The 15483-nt window shown below is 37.2% G+C and overlaps 1 protein-coding gene across 4 annotated transcripts in view; it reads left to right on the top strand.

Moving 5' to 3' along the window:
* Positions 1 to 358: 358 nt before the first annotated feature.
* LOC106876557 (sodium/hydrogen exchanger 9B2) overlaps positions 359 to 15483 on the top strand; it is a 76010-nt gene continuing 60885 nt past the window's right edge. Inside the window, exon 1 of one of the 4 annotated variants that reach the window (XM_014925154.3) lies at positions 359 to 2853. Coding sequence is in view for 2 of the 4 variants with exons in the window: in XM_014925153.3 (XP_014780639.1) it covers positions 2499 to 2853 (355 nt within the window). In the remaining 2 variants the exon portion in view is untranslated. The remainder of the gene's footprint in view (positions 2854 to 15483) is intronic. The other 3 variants (XM_014925153.3, XM_052965556.2, XM_089347615.1) reach the window with 3 other exon arrangements.

Here is a 15483-nt window from a genome sequence, read left to right as displayed (position 1 = left end):
TCTCTCTCTCTCTCTCTCTCTCTCTCTCTCTCTCTCTCTCTCTCTCTCTTTCTCTCTCTCTCTCTCTCTGGTTCTTTGTCTCTTACTTTAACATAACTTCATATGAAATCTGAAAGTCTTGCTCGTTTATCAAAAAGTCAACACTTCAATATTGTCTGATATGGACAGGCAGGTAGACAAACAGACAGGTATATTTTGCTGATAGTTGTCTGCCTATACAATCCTAGTATACACATAATTTCATACACATAACACACATATACATGGACGCATTCAAATACGTACATGCGCACGCATGCACAAACACATGCGCATACACACACATGTACACATATGCATTTATGAGTGTATACATGCCAACATGCACAGGTACGCTCTAACAGATGCACATGTATAAAAGACACATACCTGCTCACACATAGAAACATACGTAAATATCCTTAATATCCACATATACGTACATAAATACTCACAAGCATACACACAGCACGTGATCTGACGTCACGTAGACATCAGATCACGTGTTTCTCTAGAACTTAGTTTGCATTTAGTCGTCATTACTGTGTGGTCGTTATTAATGTCATTGCTATTACACCTGTTGTTGTTGTTGTTATTGTTGTAGCTATTATTATTACTATTAGCGCTGTTGTAGTTGTTGTTGAAGTAATTACCGATGCTGTTGCCGTAATTACTGTTGCTGGTGATGTTATTGTAATAATAGCTGTTGCTAATTACATTGTTGTTATTTATTGTAGATGTGACAACATTATTACTTCCATTATTTGTTGCTATTGTTGATGTTATTGTTCATGAAATTTCTGACGTTGCTAACGTTGTAGTAATCATTGATGTTGGTTTTGCAATTGTTGCTATTGTTATTGTTGTTGTAATTGCTGCAAATGATGACGTCATATTCTTGTTGTTGTAATTGCTGCTTCTTGTGTTAATGTTGTCATTGGTATTGTACATGCTGTTGATGTAATTAATTTTGTTGTTGTTGTTGTTGTTGTCATCGTCGTCGTCGTCTTCATTGCTGCAGCCAGTGACAGTCTCGTCATCTCACTCCCAGCCACAACACCCTCTACTTAGTCCTCCTGCACCACTCATGCCCCCCCCCTCCGAGTTCACCACAGGCCACTTATGCAAATCCAGGCCACCCAAACTGTTAAACTTTGTGTCTAACAGGTCCACCGTCAATTAATTCCGTCTGCTCCGTAAGAAGCACACATACACATATGTACACGGAACATTCACAGTTAATCGTAAGCACCCATATGTGCACATACCAACACATATACTATGTACATACACATGGACATGTATGCTCATACACATACATATTTATACATGCATACACGCTTACATATATACATACATGCATGCATACATACATACATACATACATACATACATACATACATACATACATACACCATGCCTACATATAGGACGTAGAGAAGTACATACGTATACATATACGCGCTCAAGTTGACTGAGACTACTCAGTGGTCATTCGATCTGCTAAAAATAGCAATCAAATTGCCCTCCATCTGACTCTCCTCACTGTCTGCATAATCACAGACACTGATTAACGGGTAGTATCATACATCTGCTCAATAAGGACCGATCCAGCGCCAAATCGCTACTACATGCAAATATTTACAGTAAACAATTTATACTAGTTTTATACTATACAATTGCGCACGCAAACTCATAAGCAAACATAGATGCGTTGATTGATACACATATCCACACACTTACACGCATGTATATTCACATATATACTGATACAAATAGGCACACATACACAAATTTTACTAACTGAATAACTAACCGACATTGCGTCGTGGTGGGTTTCGCTGAAATCTTGCAGTGGCTTGGAGGTCAACTTTAATGCAATGTTTAGAACAATGCAACAGGTAGGAGAAAAAGAGAGTGGAAGCGGGGAGAGGAAATTATATTGAGAGAGTAGGAGTGATAGGAAGGGGCAAAGTAGGAAGAAGTAAAACATTTCATTGAGAGAGTGAGGAAAGGAGAGATAGGAAGAAAAAGATAGTTTGAGAGAGTGGGAGAAAAAGAGAAGTAGGAGAGAAAGGAGTTAGTTTGAGGAAGTGGGGAGGGAGAAAGATTAAGAGATAGAGGGGGAGTTAAGTTGAAAGAGTGTGGGATAAGAGATACGTAGGTAAAGAGATAGGTTGAGAGAGCGGGGTAGATATATATATATATATATAGAAAGAACACGGAAATTAGGTTAAGGGAGTTGGGGAAAGAGAGGCACAGAACTTTGAGATGATTCAACTCTAAGTAGCAGGAATACCTGCTTTGTCTATCGACAGGAAAATTGTATCGAACTTAACTTATCTCTCACCTCTCTCTCTCTCTCTCTCTTTCTCTCTACTCCTCCTCCAGCAACAGCGACACCACCACCACCACCATCACCACAACCTTCTCTCTTCTCCAACCAAGTTATATCAGATTTTGTTTCCATTTCCTCTACGATGGAAACCATCCCCAGAGGTGACAGCGAGGAGATGATTCCTTCCAAATGGAATCGATTTAGCCAGCTAGCCAGTAACTGCAGAAAACCTTTCCAAACGAAATATCATCCACGTCCAGATAAACCTGAAAGTTTTCGTCACAGTCTCAAGTACGCCTTCTTGTGCCCTCCACACGGTGAACTCGCTCGCTATTTGTCCTACATCATATCGCTTGCATTACTGTGGTTGGTGTGTTTGGCTATTTCACCACAACAAGCATTACCTGGTTCTAATGTATTCTCTCTCATTGTGTTGTACACTGCTGCAGCACTTGCTGGAAAACTGGTCACTATCCTTCGATTACCTTCCATGGTAGGTAAGTATTATATACATATACTACTTATACATGTGCGCGCGCGAACACGCATATATATATACATACATATATATGTGTGTGTATATATATGTACATGTATATTTATATATATATATATATATGTATATGTATGTTTATATATATATATATATATATATGTATATATATATATATGTATGCGTGTGTGTATGTTTGTATGTATATATATATATATATATATATATATATATATATATATATATATATATATATATACTCGCTTTTACAATCTAGCCCGTCCCTTGCGTCATTTACACACATAATATTAACAAAGATTTAGAGTCGAGAGCCGAGTCAAAAGATTGTTGGAAACCATATCGCATCTATGTGTGTGTGTGTGTGTGTGTGTGTGTGTGTGTAATAAAGTTTATTTGCTAACATAACGTGACAGCCCTGACTAAGAGTATGTTACTTCTTTTTAACTGGTTTATCGGCAGACGATCTGTGTCCTAGACATACTGTAAGCAAGGGGGCTCACTGTTCCCTTCTAGTCGTTGGCATTACGCGCATGCACACACACATGCACACCAATATTGTTCCATTGTATGTGTGTGTGATTGTGTATGTGTGTGTGTGCGTGTGTTTGTGTGTGCGATGCACTTTGCGTCAATTTCGACGTCGTGAGAGCGTCCAGTAGTTCGATCAATTGAACAACACGATCGTTGAATTCCCGTGACTCAGTATTCCACACTGTGAACGTAGTTCTCGTGTAGAATCACCGTGATACACTGTTGTCAGTCCGACAGGTTTCTGACTACTCAAATTCGCTCACAAGGCTCCTGTCGATCCGAACTTTGGTAAAAGCACTTTACCATAGCAGTGGGATCAAACCCAGGACCTTGTAATTGAGAAGCAAAATTCTAAGCCACTCAGTCAGCCAGCCGGCCAGCCAGTCAGCCGGTCAGCCAGCCAGCCAGCCAAACAGACAGACAGACAGACAGACAGATAGACGGATAGATAGATAGATAGATAGATAGATAGATAGATAGATAGATAGATAGATAGATAGATAGACGCATACATACACACTTATATGACTGAAGTTTGCCTTCCAATCAGAGCAAGAAAATTTTTAGCGAAACTCGAAAGGAGGGGAGATAATTTCAAGAAGTTGAGAAATAATCAAAATTAATTTACAGCTTATAGAAAGAACAGGACAGTCTGATCCTTGTTTACAAATAAGGAACATCACGAACATTGTATAATTTAGTCATGTGTGCAAATCAGTCGGAAAGAATTTTCCTTTGCAACAACGTGGTTCCAGGTTCGATCAAATAGCTTCTGAGTAATTCAATACTTTGTAAGTGGAATATAGTAATCTGGCAACCGCACAGAATCGCATCGTGCATATTGTATTGCTTAACCCAGTCAGGTTGAATAAGCTGAAAAACGATCATGCACTTACTAAAACGAAGTCTTCCTATTAACTCGATGTCCAGTGTTACAAGCCCATGAAATTTGGAACAATTTCCAAAAAAAGTTGTCTACTAGTTTACACTGATCCAAATCTTTCTTCCTAAACATTCACGTTTTCTTATGGTTCCTTATTTTCTCTACCAGTTGATTCGATAATAACTGAATTATCGTTCACTGTATAGCGATGATGATGCGGATCAGCCGTGCAGCGGGAGAACAAATCCTGAACAGTTAAATATTCATTAAATATTTTGCTTTTTGTATTTGGTTTGCAAGATTCTTGATGTGAACTCGCGTGTTGAAGCATATTCTATTGTATGTCAGGAGGATGAGTATACCAGTAATAAACACACGCACTAGTTCTGTTTCACTTCTTTATTTGTATCCGTTTTTCGCTTAACCATTCAACAATTAACTAATCGATTGCTTGATTAATCGCTCGGTCGATCAGTCAATCAGCTAGGTTTGTCAAAGACCTATCGTTGTCATCCATGACTTTCCTATTGACATGACTTTTTTACCTTCTTATCCAGGTCTGTCTGTCTGTTTCAATCGATTAGTTAATTGGTTAAACAGTTAACTAATTAATAAATAAGAGTGAAAAGTGAATGCAATTAAAAATAAAGCGAAAACTTTTCAAATATAAATAAAGTGGAAGTATACAAAAATAAACATTATTTTCCATCTTAATGTTAGTTTTGTTTCACTTTGTAAAATAGAAAATTATTTTATGATTTATTATTGAGTATATCTTGAATTACATATATATAGGGGCACTAAAATCTTGTGAGTGCTTAGGGTCTTTATGGGCCTTAATCTGGCCCTGTATGTAAGTGTCGCTCCTTAACGTTTTGCTTTGGTCAGTTTTTGAAACTGGCTGCAGCTTTGACGGTGACGGCTGGAGCGTTGTTGAGTATTACGTCTGCTGCATTAGGGTTGATCTAGAACTAAAAAAACACACCTCAGCACAAACTGCAATAATCTCTGTAATTAACATCAACATCACCGCATCAACACTATCAGTATAAGTTATCTATAATAAAGCTCTTTGATTTGCAAGAAACAGCAAATGAATCTCCGTCAAATCCAGCCATTAAAAAAAAGAAAAAAAGAAAGTCACGCATTAAATAATGCAGTCCTAAGATTTACTGTGTCGAGAAGAAAAAGGAACGGTCAGCGTTGAAACATCTTTTATCATAGGTCTTCAAAATCAACAAGACCTAGAGATAAACAACATCATCATCATCATTAACTACTACTACTACTACTACTACTACTACTACTACTACTACTACTACTACTACTACTACTACTACTACTACCACCACCACTACAATTTATTCTAATGTGTGTATAAAAATGTTACACATGAAGAGCATTGAAGTACATTTGTATTGTGTTGCTGTTAACCCTCAAGTCAACTCTGATCGATCAATGGTCAAAGACATTCTAGCTCTGACCATTTTGTCTCTAAGATTACATGAACAGTTTCTTTACCCTTTTTCTTAAAGATGGTAGTATGTGACTTGAGAGAGATTTGGCTGTTATTCTAACAAAGACGAACACCATCATAGAGTCTCTGTGAAAGATACCTCGTATATGTTTAGCTGTGTAAAGTAATCGTGTTAAAATAGATTAATCTATTTATGTATTGTTAATACGATATTAGTCATGATATTTCCGTTCAATATTTCATTAGAGATAAGATGTTACATCGCCAAACCATTATTATTTCAAATTAGAAACCATTATATTATGCATTCTTATCCAATTTGATTTCACACACTCACTCACTCTCTCTCTCTCTCTCTCTCTCTCTCTCTCTCTCTCACACACACACACACACACACACACACACAAACACACACACGCACACACACACACACACACAAACACACACACGCACACACACACACACACACACAAACATAGGCAATATATATATATGTATATATGTGTGTGTATTTATGTATATTATGTATGTGTATACACACACACACACACACACACACACACAGGTTAAGATATTATACTTAGTCAAATATATATTATATATGCATAGTTATACAGAATATGAGAAACACGTAGCCTATAAGATATTAACTTCCCATAGCCATTGCCAATATTATAGTACACAGAGCTAATATCATATAAGACATTAAATTTGTACTAATATAAGTTCTGATAATTTGTACAAATATGATGTCCTTTGGTGCTCGTTGGATGTTAGCAGCAACAGATGACTCGATGTTAGTAGACAGGGAAGGTAAGCAGACGATGCCATCAGATATGAGAAACGCCACTATGAAACCCGGGTCTCAACAATGAGTCTGATCTAATTCTTGTATCAAGGACGCAAAGCCGTGTAATCATCATAGACTTGTCAGAAATGTAGAAACGAAAATGAAAGGAGCGAGAGATAGAAAGACGATACGGGAAAATATACAAAGTTGATAGAAGAGTGCAAAGGAAATGGACGGAGAGTAGAGCTGTGAACGGGAGAGGACGAGTGTAGGAGCATTGCGAGGCTTGCGTTCAAGAAGTAGATTCTGGCTTTGGCAGTGTTTGGATGTGAAGTGGGGGAGTAGGTGAAGCTGATTCGATGGGCAGCAGAGGTTGGTTCATGAAGTTTGTAAGCAAAACGGAATGTGATACCGACCAATCAAATGGAAATGTATTTAAAAGGCCGAAACATAGATGAGATGTAAAGTACAGCTGATGATCCGCCTGTGTCAGCACCGAGAGACATCGTTCTCAATTCTTTGCCCAAGAAGTGATGATAAGTGTAGCGTCCGTGGGAAAAAAATCATTCACGACCATTTGCACATGCGGAAGTTGCCTGCATGATGGATTCCCCGGATGCTCACACCTTTTCAGAAGCAGGAACGATAAAATTGTTCTCAGGTTCTTTTGGCAATGAGCCAAGAAAACAAGGAGGAGTTTTATCATACAGGATGAAACATGGGTCCATCACTATGATCCTGAGACTAAAGTCCAGTAGTGTCAATAGAAGCATGATAACTCACCAACTCCAAAGAAGGCTCGTGTCCAACCCTCAGCAGGCAAGGTGATGCTCAGTCTTTTGGGACCAGCACGGAATAGTGATGATAGATTTTCTGACAAAGGACACCATAATTAATGGGGCATATTATACTTCTCTACTGCAGAAATTTCGGGATGCCATCAAAGCAAAGAGGCGTAGCATGCTGACCAAAGGAGTCTGTCTTCCTCCAAGACAACGCCCCAGTTCAGAATTCACATGTTGCCCAGATGAAAGTACACTCCTGCGGTAATGAAATCCTTCCTCTTCCCCCTTACTCTCCCGACCTCGCACCATCTAACTTCCACCTCTTTACAACCATGAAGTCTTTTTTGAATGGGGAAGCACTTTTCGGATGATGATGAACTTATTTCCGAGGTAAAGTCTTAGCTTCAGATGCAACCTACCGACTTCTACGCACGAGGTATTCACAGCTACATAAAGCGATGGGAGAAGTGTGCCACCATTGGTAGTAGCTATGTAGAGAAGGACCAATAATTATGCCAAGTTTCGTTTATCCCAGTCTTTGGGAAGTGGGTCAGAAGAAATATTTGATGAACACTTATCGTACAACAGATCAATTTGCTATTCAATCTCTTTCCAAGTATTCCCTTCTGAAGCCAGATACTTTATCCAGTGACATTTCCATTGATGGAGGCATTCCTGGAACTCCTTTTTGAGATAGTGAGCAGCTGCTTCGTCGAATTTCCTTGGATTTCCTCGACGTCTTGAAACCTGTTTACATTCGAGTCGGATTTTCATTTTGTGGAAGGTTCCTAGCCGTAATAATCTTCAAGCTGTGCCTCATTCCACGAACATACTCACAAACATGCACACACACACACACACACACACACACACACACACACACACACACACACATTTTTTTTCCGATATGGTCACTGATGGAACTTCTTTGATGTGGTGAGACGACCACACTCTACACGTTTTCAAGCACTACTATAAACAACGGAAGTGAGCGACAACGTTATAACTTAGTGTGCTTACGTTATAGAATCCAAGGTCAATCTGTGCAAAGCAGCTTCACTTTGCATATTTCAAGCTCCGTTACCATAGCAACAGTTCCGATACTTTTGATCAGACCTCGTATGTGTGTGTGTGTGTGTGTGTGTGTGTGTGTGTGTGTGTGTGTGTGCGTGCGTGCGTTTGTATATATATATATATATATATATATATATATATATATATATATATATATATATATATATATATATATATTATATTGATTTCATGCTTTGGCACAAGGCCAGCAATTTCGTAGTAGGGGTAAGTCGGTTATATCGGATAATCCGTTGAAGGCTTGCAGGCCAAAAATTCGGAATCACTGTCAAGAATATTGTAAAAGAATAATAAATGTGTGTGTGTTGTGTATATCTGCTGCCGCCACCCCTATCACTAAATTGACTCCTAATTGCCTGTATCAGAGTGCATTCTGTTGGTCTGACCATGTTTCCAGTCTTGCAGATTATTCCATATTCCTGATGTATTACTTCCTACTGCTGCAACGTATGAGTCACGATTTCTTCGTCTCTTCCCCCGCCTCCCACAAATCTTAGAGACCTTACAAAATGTTAAGGTCTGTTTCCATTTCTCTTGTGACTGCGTCATAAAAATAAACAGCCAATCAGATATTATTTTCACAGCCAGTATCCAACATGATATTTTGCACTCTTTACAAAATTACATACATATTGACAGTAGTATATCATATTTATATTTATAGTCAATACACATGACAACACAATGATGTTGCAATTATATCCATTAAAATTCACTCGTAACAAATATGATATTACACACTCATGACCAATATGATATTACACACTCGTAGTAAATATGAAATTTTATACCCATTCACACATGGTTAATTACAAAACATGTACAACTATTATTTCCCCCTTTTCTCGTAATTTCTTTCAACAACAGCATTATTATTATTATTATTATTATTATTATTATTATTATTATTATTATTATTATTATTATTATTATCATTATTATTTAGACGCCGCACAGTATCTAATATCGTGATGCTGTTGATTGAAGATATTGCGTGTACCGGGGGTTTGTGCTGTCTGTCAAGTCACAACAAGGACCTCATACAGACAGTACTTTATGGAATATGCGTGCAGTTCCATGTAATGCCGAATTTTGCAATACACCTAGATTGTTTTTTTTTCAGGTTGGGTGGTATTGAACCTAATCCTCCGATGACAATAAGAACAACCTTTATGCTTGACTCCCGTAGCTGCTACATCTCAGGTCTCCATATTTATCAAACTTTTCTCTTTCATGATGATATGTTGATCTCCTGACACTCACACGTCAATTATTAGGCACTCTTGTTTGTCCCTCCTAAAGGCTACTACATCCGGCCTTCGGTGCTCTAACACTTTGTCTGTTTGGAAGTCAAAGTCCCAGACGATATTTGCCTTCCCCTTTCGTCCATTACATTTTCCGGTGTATATTGGTACCGAGCAGCCGTTCTCTCGTATCCATACTCCTGGCATAGAAGCCAGTTAAAGTGTGGGGCTACCCTGTCGTACTCTTTCTGCTCAAGACTTTCACAGGCACTAACAATGTGAGTCACGCTTTCAATCCTCTTCCCACACATTCTGCAGAGGTTTGTTGCACTTGTGTGCTATATATCCATTTTCACTGAGTTGGTATTCAATGCCTAATCCTGAGTAGCGATGATTAGGCTTTCAATATTCTTTTTTAGGTCACCCTTGTTGAGCCAACTCTATGATGCTTCCTGGTCTTTTAATTTGTTAGTTTCACGTTGGAACTGACCCTGTAATTCCATGCAGAGTAGGGTTTCTTCTCTCTCGTTGGTTGTTCGGAGTCGGAATTCATGAGCATTCACAAGTCAGTTTTTGGCAAATCCTTCATTATAATAATAATAATAATAATAATAATAATAATAATAATAATAATAATAATAATAATAATAATAATAATAATAGAGTTTGAACTCTCATATATTAAGATGGAGTTTGGACTCTCAAATGATATTAACATGGAGTTTGGACTCTCAAAATGTGCTACGATGGTGATGAGACGAGGAAAGCTTGTCAGGTGGTGAAATGATGAAGGCAATTCAACCTCAGTCCAATTATAAATGCCTGAGAATACTTCAACACCACGACATAAAGGAAAAGAGTGAGTGAGAAAAATATTGGCTTCAAAGCTGAATGTCAGAAACATAATATTGGCAATGAACTCGCGCGCAGTCGCAGTAGTTCGGTATGGCGCTGGAATCCTGAAGTTGACTGAAGAGGAGCTAAAGGAGATTGGCAGGAAGTCAAGAAAGCTCCTAACGGTGCAAAGAGCCCATCATCCACGCGCAGGCACTGATCGCCTATACATGAAGTGAACAAATGGTGGGAGAGAACTGATAAGTGTGGAAGACAGCGTGCGTATCGAACTCGAGAGCTTAATGAGATACCTAGCCCAAAGTAAGGAAACCTTGCTAATGACAGTCAGGAACGAGAGAGTATTGAGAGCAGAGAAAAAAGGGAAAACAAAGGAAGACGAACAAAAAGGACATGAAGAAGACTTACGCAAGAAGGAACTACACAATCAATTCCATGCAGCCACAACAGAAGGTCGAAAAGAGGGAATAGCATGGTACAGTAGGCTGAAGGTGGTAAGCCCGCTACGCATGCAAGACTTCAGGAGTTCCAAGAAAATCTGTGATAAAAAGATAATAATAACAATGAGAATAATAATAATAATAATAATAATAATAATAGTAATAATAATAATAATAATAATAATAATAATAATAATAATAATAATAATAGTAATAATAATAATAATAATAATAATAATAATAATAATAATAATAATAATAATGATGATGATGATGATGATGATGATGATGATGATAATAATAATAATAATATAGCAAGGATTGTCTATTGGACACTTTGCAACAAGTATGGGCTTGACAGAGCAAAAAAGTAGTACGAACTTAAACATCGAAAATGATAATGCAAAGATCCTATGGGATCTTATGATTCAGTGCGACCATGAGGTAGAAAATAAGAAGCCAGACATAGTGTTAATTAAGAAAGAAAGCAAACGATGCTGGATCATAGATATAGCATGCCCAGCTGACAGCAAGGTATGCGATAACGAAGAAAGAAAAGTCGATAGATATGACAGGTTAGCTTGGCAGGTTAAGCAGTTGTGGTCGATGGAAATTGTGGTAGTAGTATCAATAATTGTCGGAGCCCTGGGAACTGAGTAAAAAATCTTGAGAGGTACATAGAACAAATAAGGGCTGCAATAAGGGTGGAGCACTTGCAGAAAAGCAGCACTGCTTGTAACCACTCGAATACTCGACAGGTAATTCTTCATATGAAGTTTTGTCATTCAAAACTTTTTCCCAAGCCGAAATATACTCACTTTTGTCCATAATTACGATAGCTCCTCCCTTATCCGCCATCTTAATAAAAATAAAATCGTTATTAGCTAGATGTCGGCGTGCGTAACGTTAGGAATTTGTGAGGTTATTCCAGGACTTCTTTCCACTTGTTTTAAGGCTTTCTCTAATGCCTGCCTGACAAGATTCAAGAAATTCCAGTAGTGCTTGTGAACGTCCATCCCGAACTTTATCTGGATACCAATTGGGATTCTTTTCAATCCAATTATGCCAGATTCGATCATCAACATTTTTAGTAAACATAGGGTTTTCTGACTCCTCGTTACCAGTTTTTTCAAAAAATATATATATTCTTTCAGCTTGTGGTGACGGACAAACTGAAATAGCCCTTGAGCTAGTTTATTCTTGTCGAAATTCTTAGTGCTTGGGCAAAACCTCAGTCCAAGCTCTGAGACTGAGACATCGTCGGGCGAAAGTTTTAGTTTAGATAAATTTATAACCGACTTATTCTCTAGTGTGATGGTTTTTCTCAGGCAAGTGGTTTTCAGAGTCTTTTACTCATTAGATTCCTGACTACTTTTTGGGCTTTGCTCGAAATCTTCACTTAAAACGCGGAACCTATTAGGTGATAAAATTTGTTCAGAATGTTCATGTGAGAAGTTATAATTTTTAGTCGGCTTTCTAGGGGTAATCCATTTCTGTGGGTGATAGAAAGTGAGTGACTTCTGTGGTTTTTGTAGACATTTGAAAAACCTTTACTTTCGGAAAAGGAACAAATTTATTGTTTTCGAGGCATTATCATCATCATCATCATCATCATCATCATCATCATCATCATCATCATCATCATTTTTTTTCTTGGTGATCTTTGACAACTATATCAGGTCTATTGGCCTTAATTTCTCTATCTGTGTGTATTGACATATCCCAGAGTATGGTTGCTTTTCTGTGACCTTTTCTGGCGTGTGCCTATACCATCTTTTTACTGTTGTTATTCCATAGTGTTGGCATAGATTATTATTATTATTATTATTATTATTATTATTATTATTATTATTATTATTATTATCATCATCATTGTTGCTGTTGTTGTCGCTGTTGTTGTTAGCTTATTGTTGTTGTTGTCGTTGTTATTATTATTATTATTATTATTGTTATTATTATTATTATTATTATTATTAATATTAATATTATTATTATTATGAAGGCTGCGAGGTAGCTGAATCTTTAGCACGCCGGGCGAAATGCTTAGCGGCATTTCGTTTGTCTTCACGTTCTGAGTTCAAATTCCGCCAGAGTCGATAAAATAAGTACCAGTTGAGTATTGGTGTCGATGTAATCTCTTCTCCAAAATTTCAGGCCTTGTGCCTATAGCAGAGAGGATTTTTATCAGTATTAAGGCGGCGAGCTGGCAGAATCGTTAGCACGCCGAGGAAAATTAATTTTGTCCGTCTTTACATTCTGAGTTCTAATTCCGCTGAGATTGACTTTGCCTTTTGCCTATTTGAGATCGTTGAAATAAGTACTAGTTAAGCACTGTGGACGTTGGAATCGACAAGCCCCCCTCCCTCAAAATTGCAGGTCTTGTGCTAATAGTAAAAAAAGGATTATTATTATTATCATACATGTATGATACAAATGTTTGGCTTATTACTCCTGAGTAATAATAGTAGTTCAGTTTTACTTAAATTATTCTTTCTTTTCATGTCCCAGATTATGGTAGGTTCGTTGTTTCCTTTCATTGTTTTGCTGTTGCTACTGTGTCTGTGTGTATGAACCTCAACCACCTTACTTCAACACAGTCACCTGTCTACAAACATACCAATCCCGATAAGTCGTTTATTTTATTTAGTTTAATCAAGATCCAGAATTGAAAAACAAAGAAGTCTCTCCTCTCTTCATAATCACTACAAATCCTACTTCTGTTATTTACCTTTTACTTTCTATCATGTTCAAAGGAGGCGTCTTGCTCAGCAGAGACGATTAAAACTCATTCAATGTCTTCTTTTAACCTCGAGCTTTTGAAGTAACACAAATGTTTGTATTCGTCAGTATCCTCTCTGTTCAGTCTTGTTATCTTCTGCAATTTCTCTTCCATATGTCTTTATTCCTTATTCTTTTATCTCTGTCTATTCCATTTTCGTCTCTTCATTGTCATTTGGTAAACATTTCTATTGTTACATCTGTGTATTTGTGTTGCCTCCTGAAAATGGAAGACGTTTTTTTTTCTTTCTATTCGTGTTCTGTAGCTATTTCTATTGATCTATTTTGTCTTCTTTTACACAGTTTTTGTAAACTTACCGTATATGTACATCTTATACCAGTTTTTTTTATATATATATACTTCTTTCTAGAAACCCCATCCCTTTATTATAGCATAGGAATCTTGTAGAAGTTCCTCTCAGCTATTACACATAGCGTCTCCATGTCTGATGTTCGTTGATCTATCCTGAAAGCTACTATTATTGTTCTTGTTTCATTTTATCGCCTCTTCCTACCAGTTAACTTATACAGCAGTTAATTGCAATAATTAACTACAGTAATTGTATTAAAGCACTAACTTATTTCTTGTATATCATTTCCCAATATTTTGGTATTTTCATTATGTGTTGAATCCTAATCTGATTCGTCAATAATATTACTTTCAATTTGGTTCTTTATGCATTTCTGGGCTTCTCTATTCTATCAAATTTATCGATTTATAAACAGTTGTTCTTTTGTTTATTCTGTAATCATTTCATCTTTGTACTTTATCAACCAATACATTGTATGCTTTTGTATTAGTTTACCACTTTTAAATGTTGTTTTAACACATGATTTTAACCGAAAGGCTTTTCCGAAAACAATTCCGAGTCCTTAAACACAGTCGGAAATTGTTTGGTTGATTATCATCTCATACATGTAGCTTTAAATCATTCTATCTTCACACTAGAGGTCAATTCTTCTGTCTGCTTGATCTGATAAGACTTACTGGCTTTGTTCTCTGATATATTTTTGATGTTTTCAACTAGAATCTACTGTTGTTGCGGCTGCAGTCGTTGTTTTTGTTATTGATACTATTATTTAGCCTTAGGTGAGCTCCGAAGGAGCATAATTATGATCAAATTTATTTCAGCTCTGACCATCCCGGTTCTTTCTTGTATCTCGGACTATATTACCTATTTCTGGCAGATCGACCACATAGGTGGCTGGAAATTTGCTCCATCAATAGATCTGATCTGTAGTTCCATTGGCTTGTGCAAAGAAAGAGATGTCAATGTGGACTGCAGTGACCGATAAGCTAACTCACCATAGAGACATTAGGCTTGTCGCCGTATCGAGATGCAGCAGACGGAAGCATGTAACAACGAACCTTTTTGCATAAAAAAAAATTACTGAGATTAATTACACAGAGAGTCCATCTTTATAAAAAAATTTAAAAATCATAAAACAATTGATATTCTCACTAGCCGCTGCCGAAACCATTTTTCGTCTTCCTCCGATATTTATTATGTTTTAAATACAGCATGTTCATAAGAGATTTTTTTCTCGGACGAAAACTGTAGTGCTACTTCAGTCGCATATACTGTTTTATTTATTCAGCCTGGTGGCTACTCGCAACACCAGTGTATATATTATACATTGCTTCCTATAACGAAAGCGACGAATCTCGTCTAGACATGTGGCAGTTTGTGAGTACACGTCATTCACAACAAGGCTAAAATGCATTTGGCGAAAAACTTCC

The sequence above is a fragment of the Octopus bimaculoides genome, chromosome 2 (genome assembly GCF_046866305.1).
Source record: "Octopus bimaculoides isolate indiv1 chromosome 2, ASM4686630v1, whole genome shotgun sequence".
In the NCBI taxonomy this organism is placed as follows: domain Eukaryota; kingdom Metazoa; phylum Mollusca; class Cephalopoda; order Octopoda; family Octopodidae; genus Octopus; species Octopus bimaculoides.
Note: the sequence above shows the minus strand (reverse complement) of the source record. Positions and strands in the feature narration are given on the sequence as shown.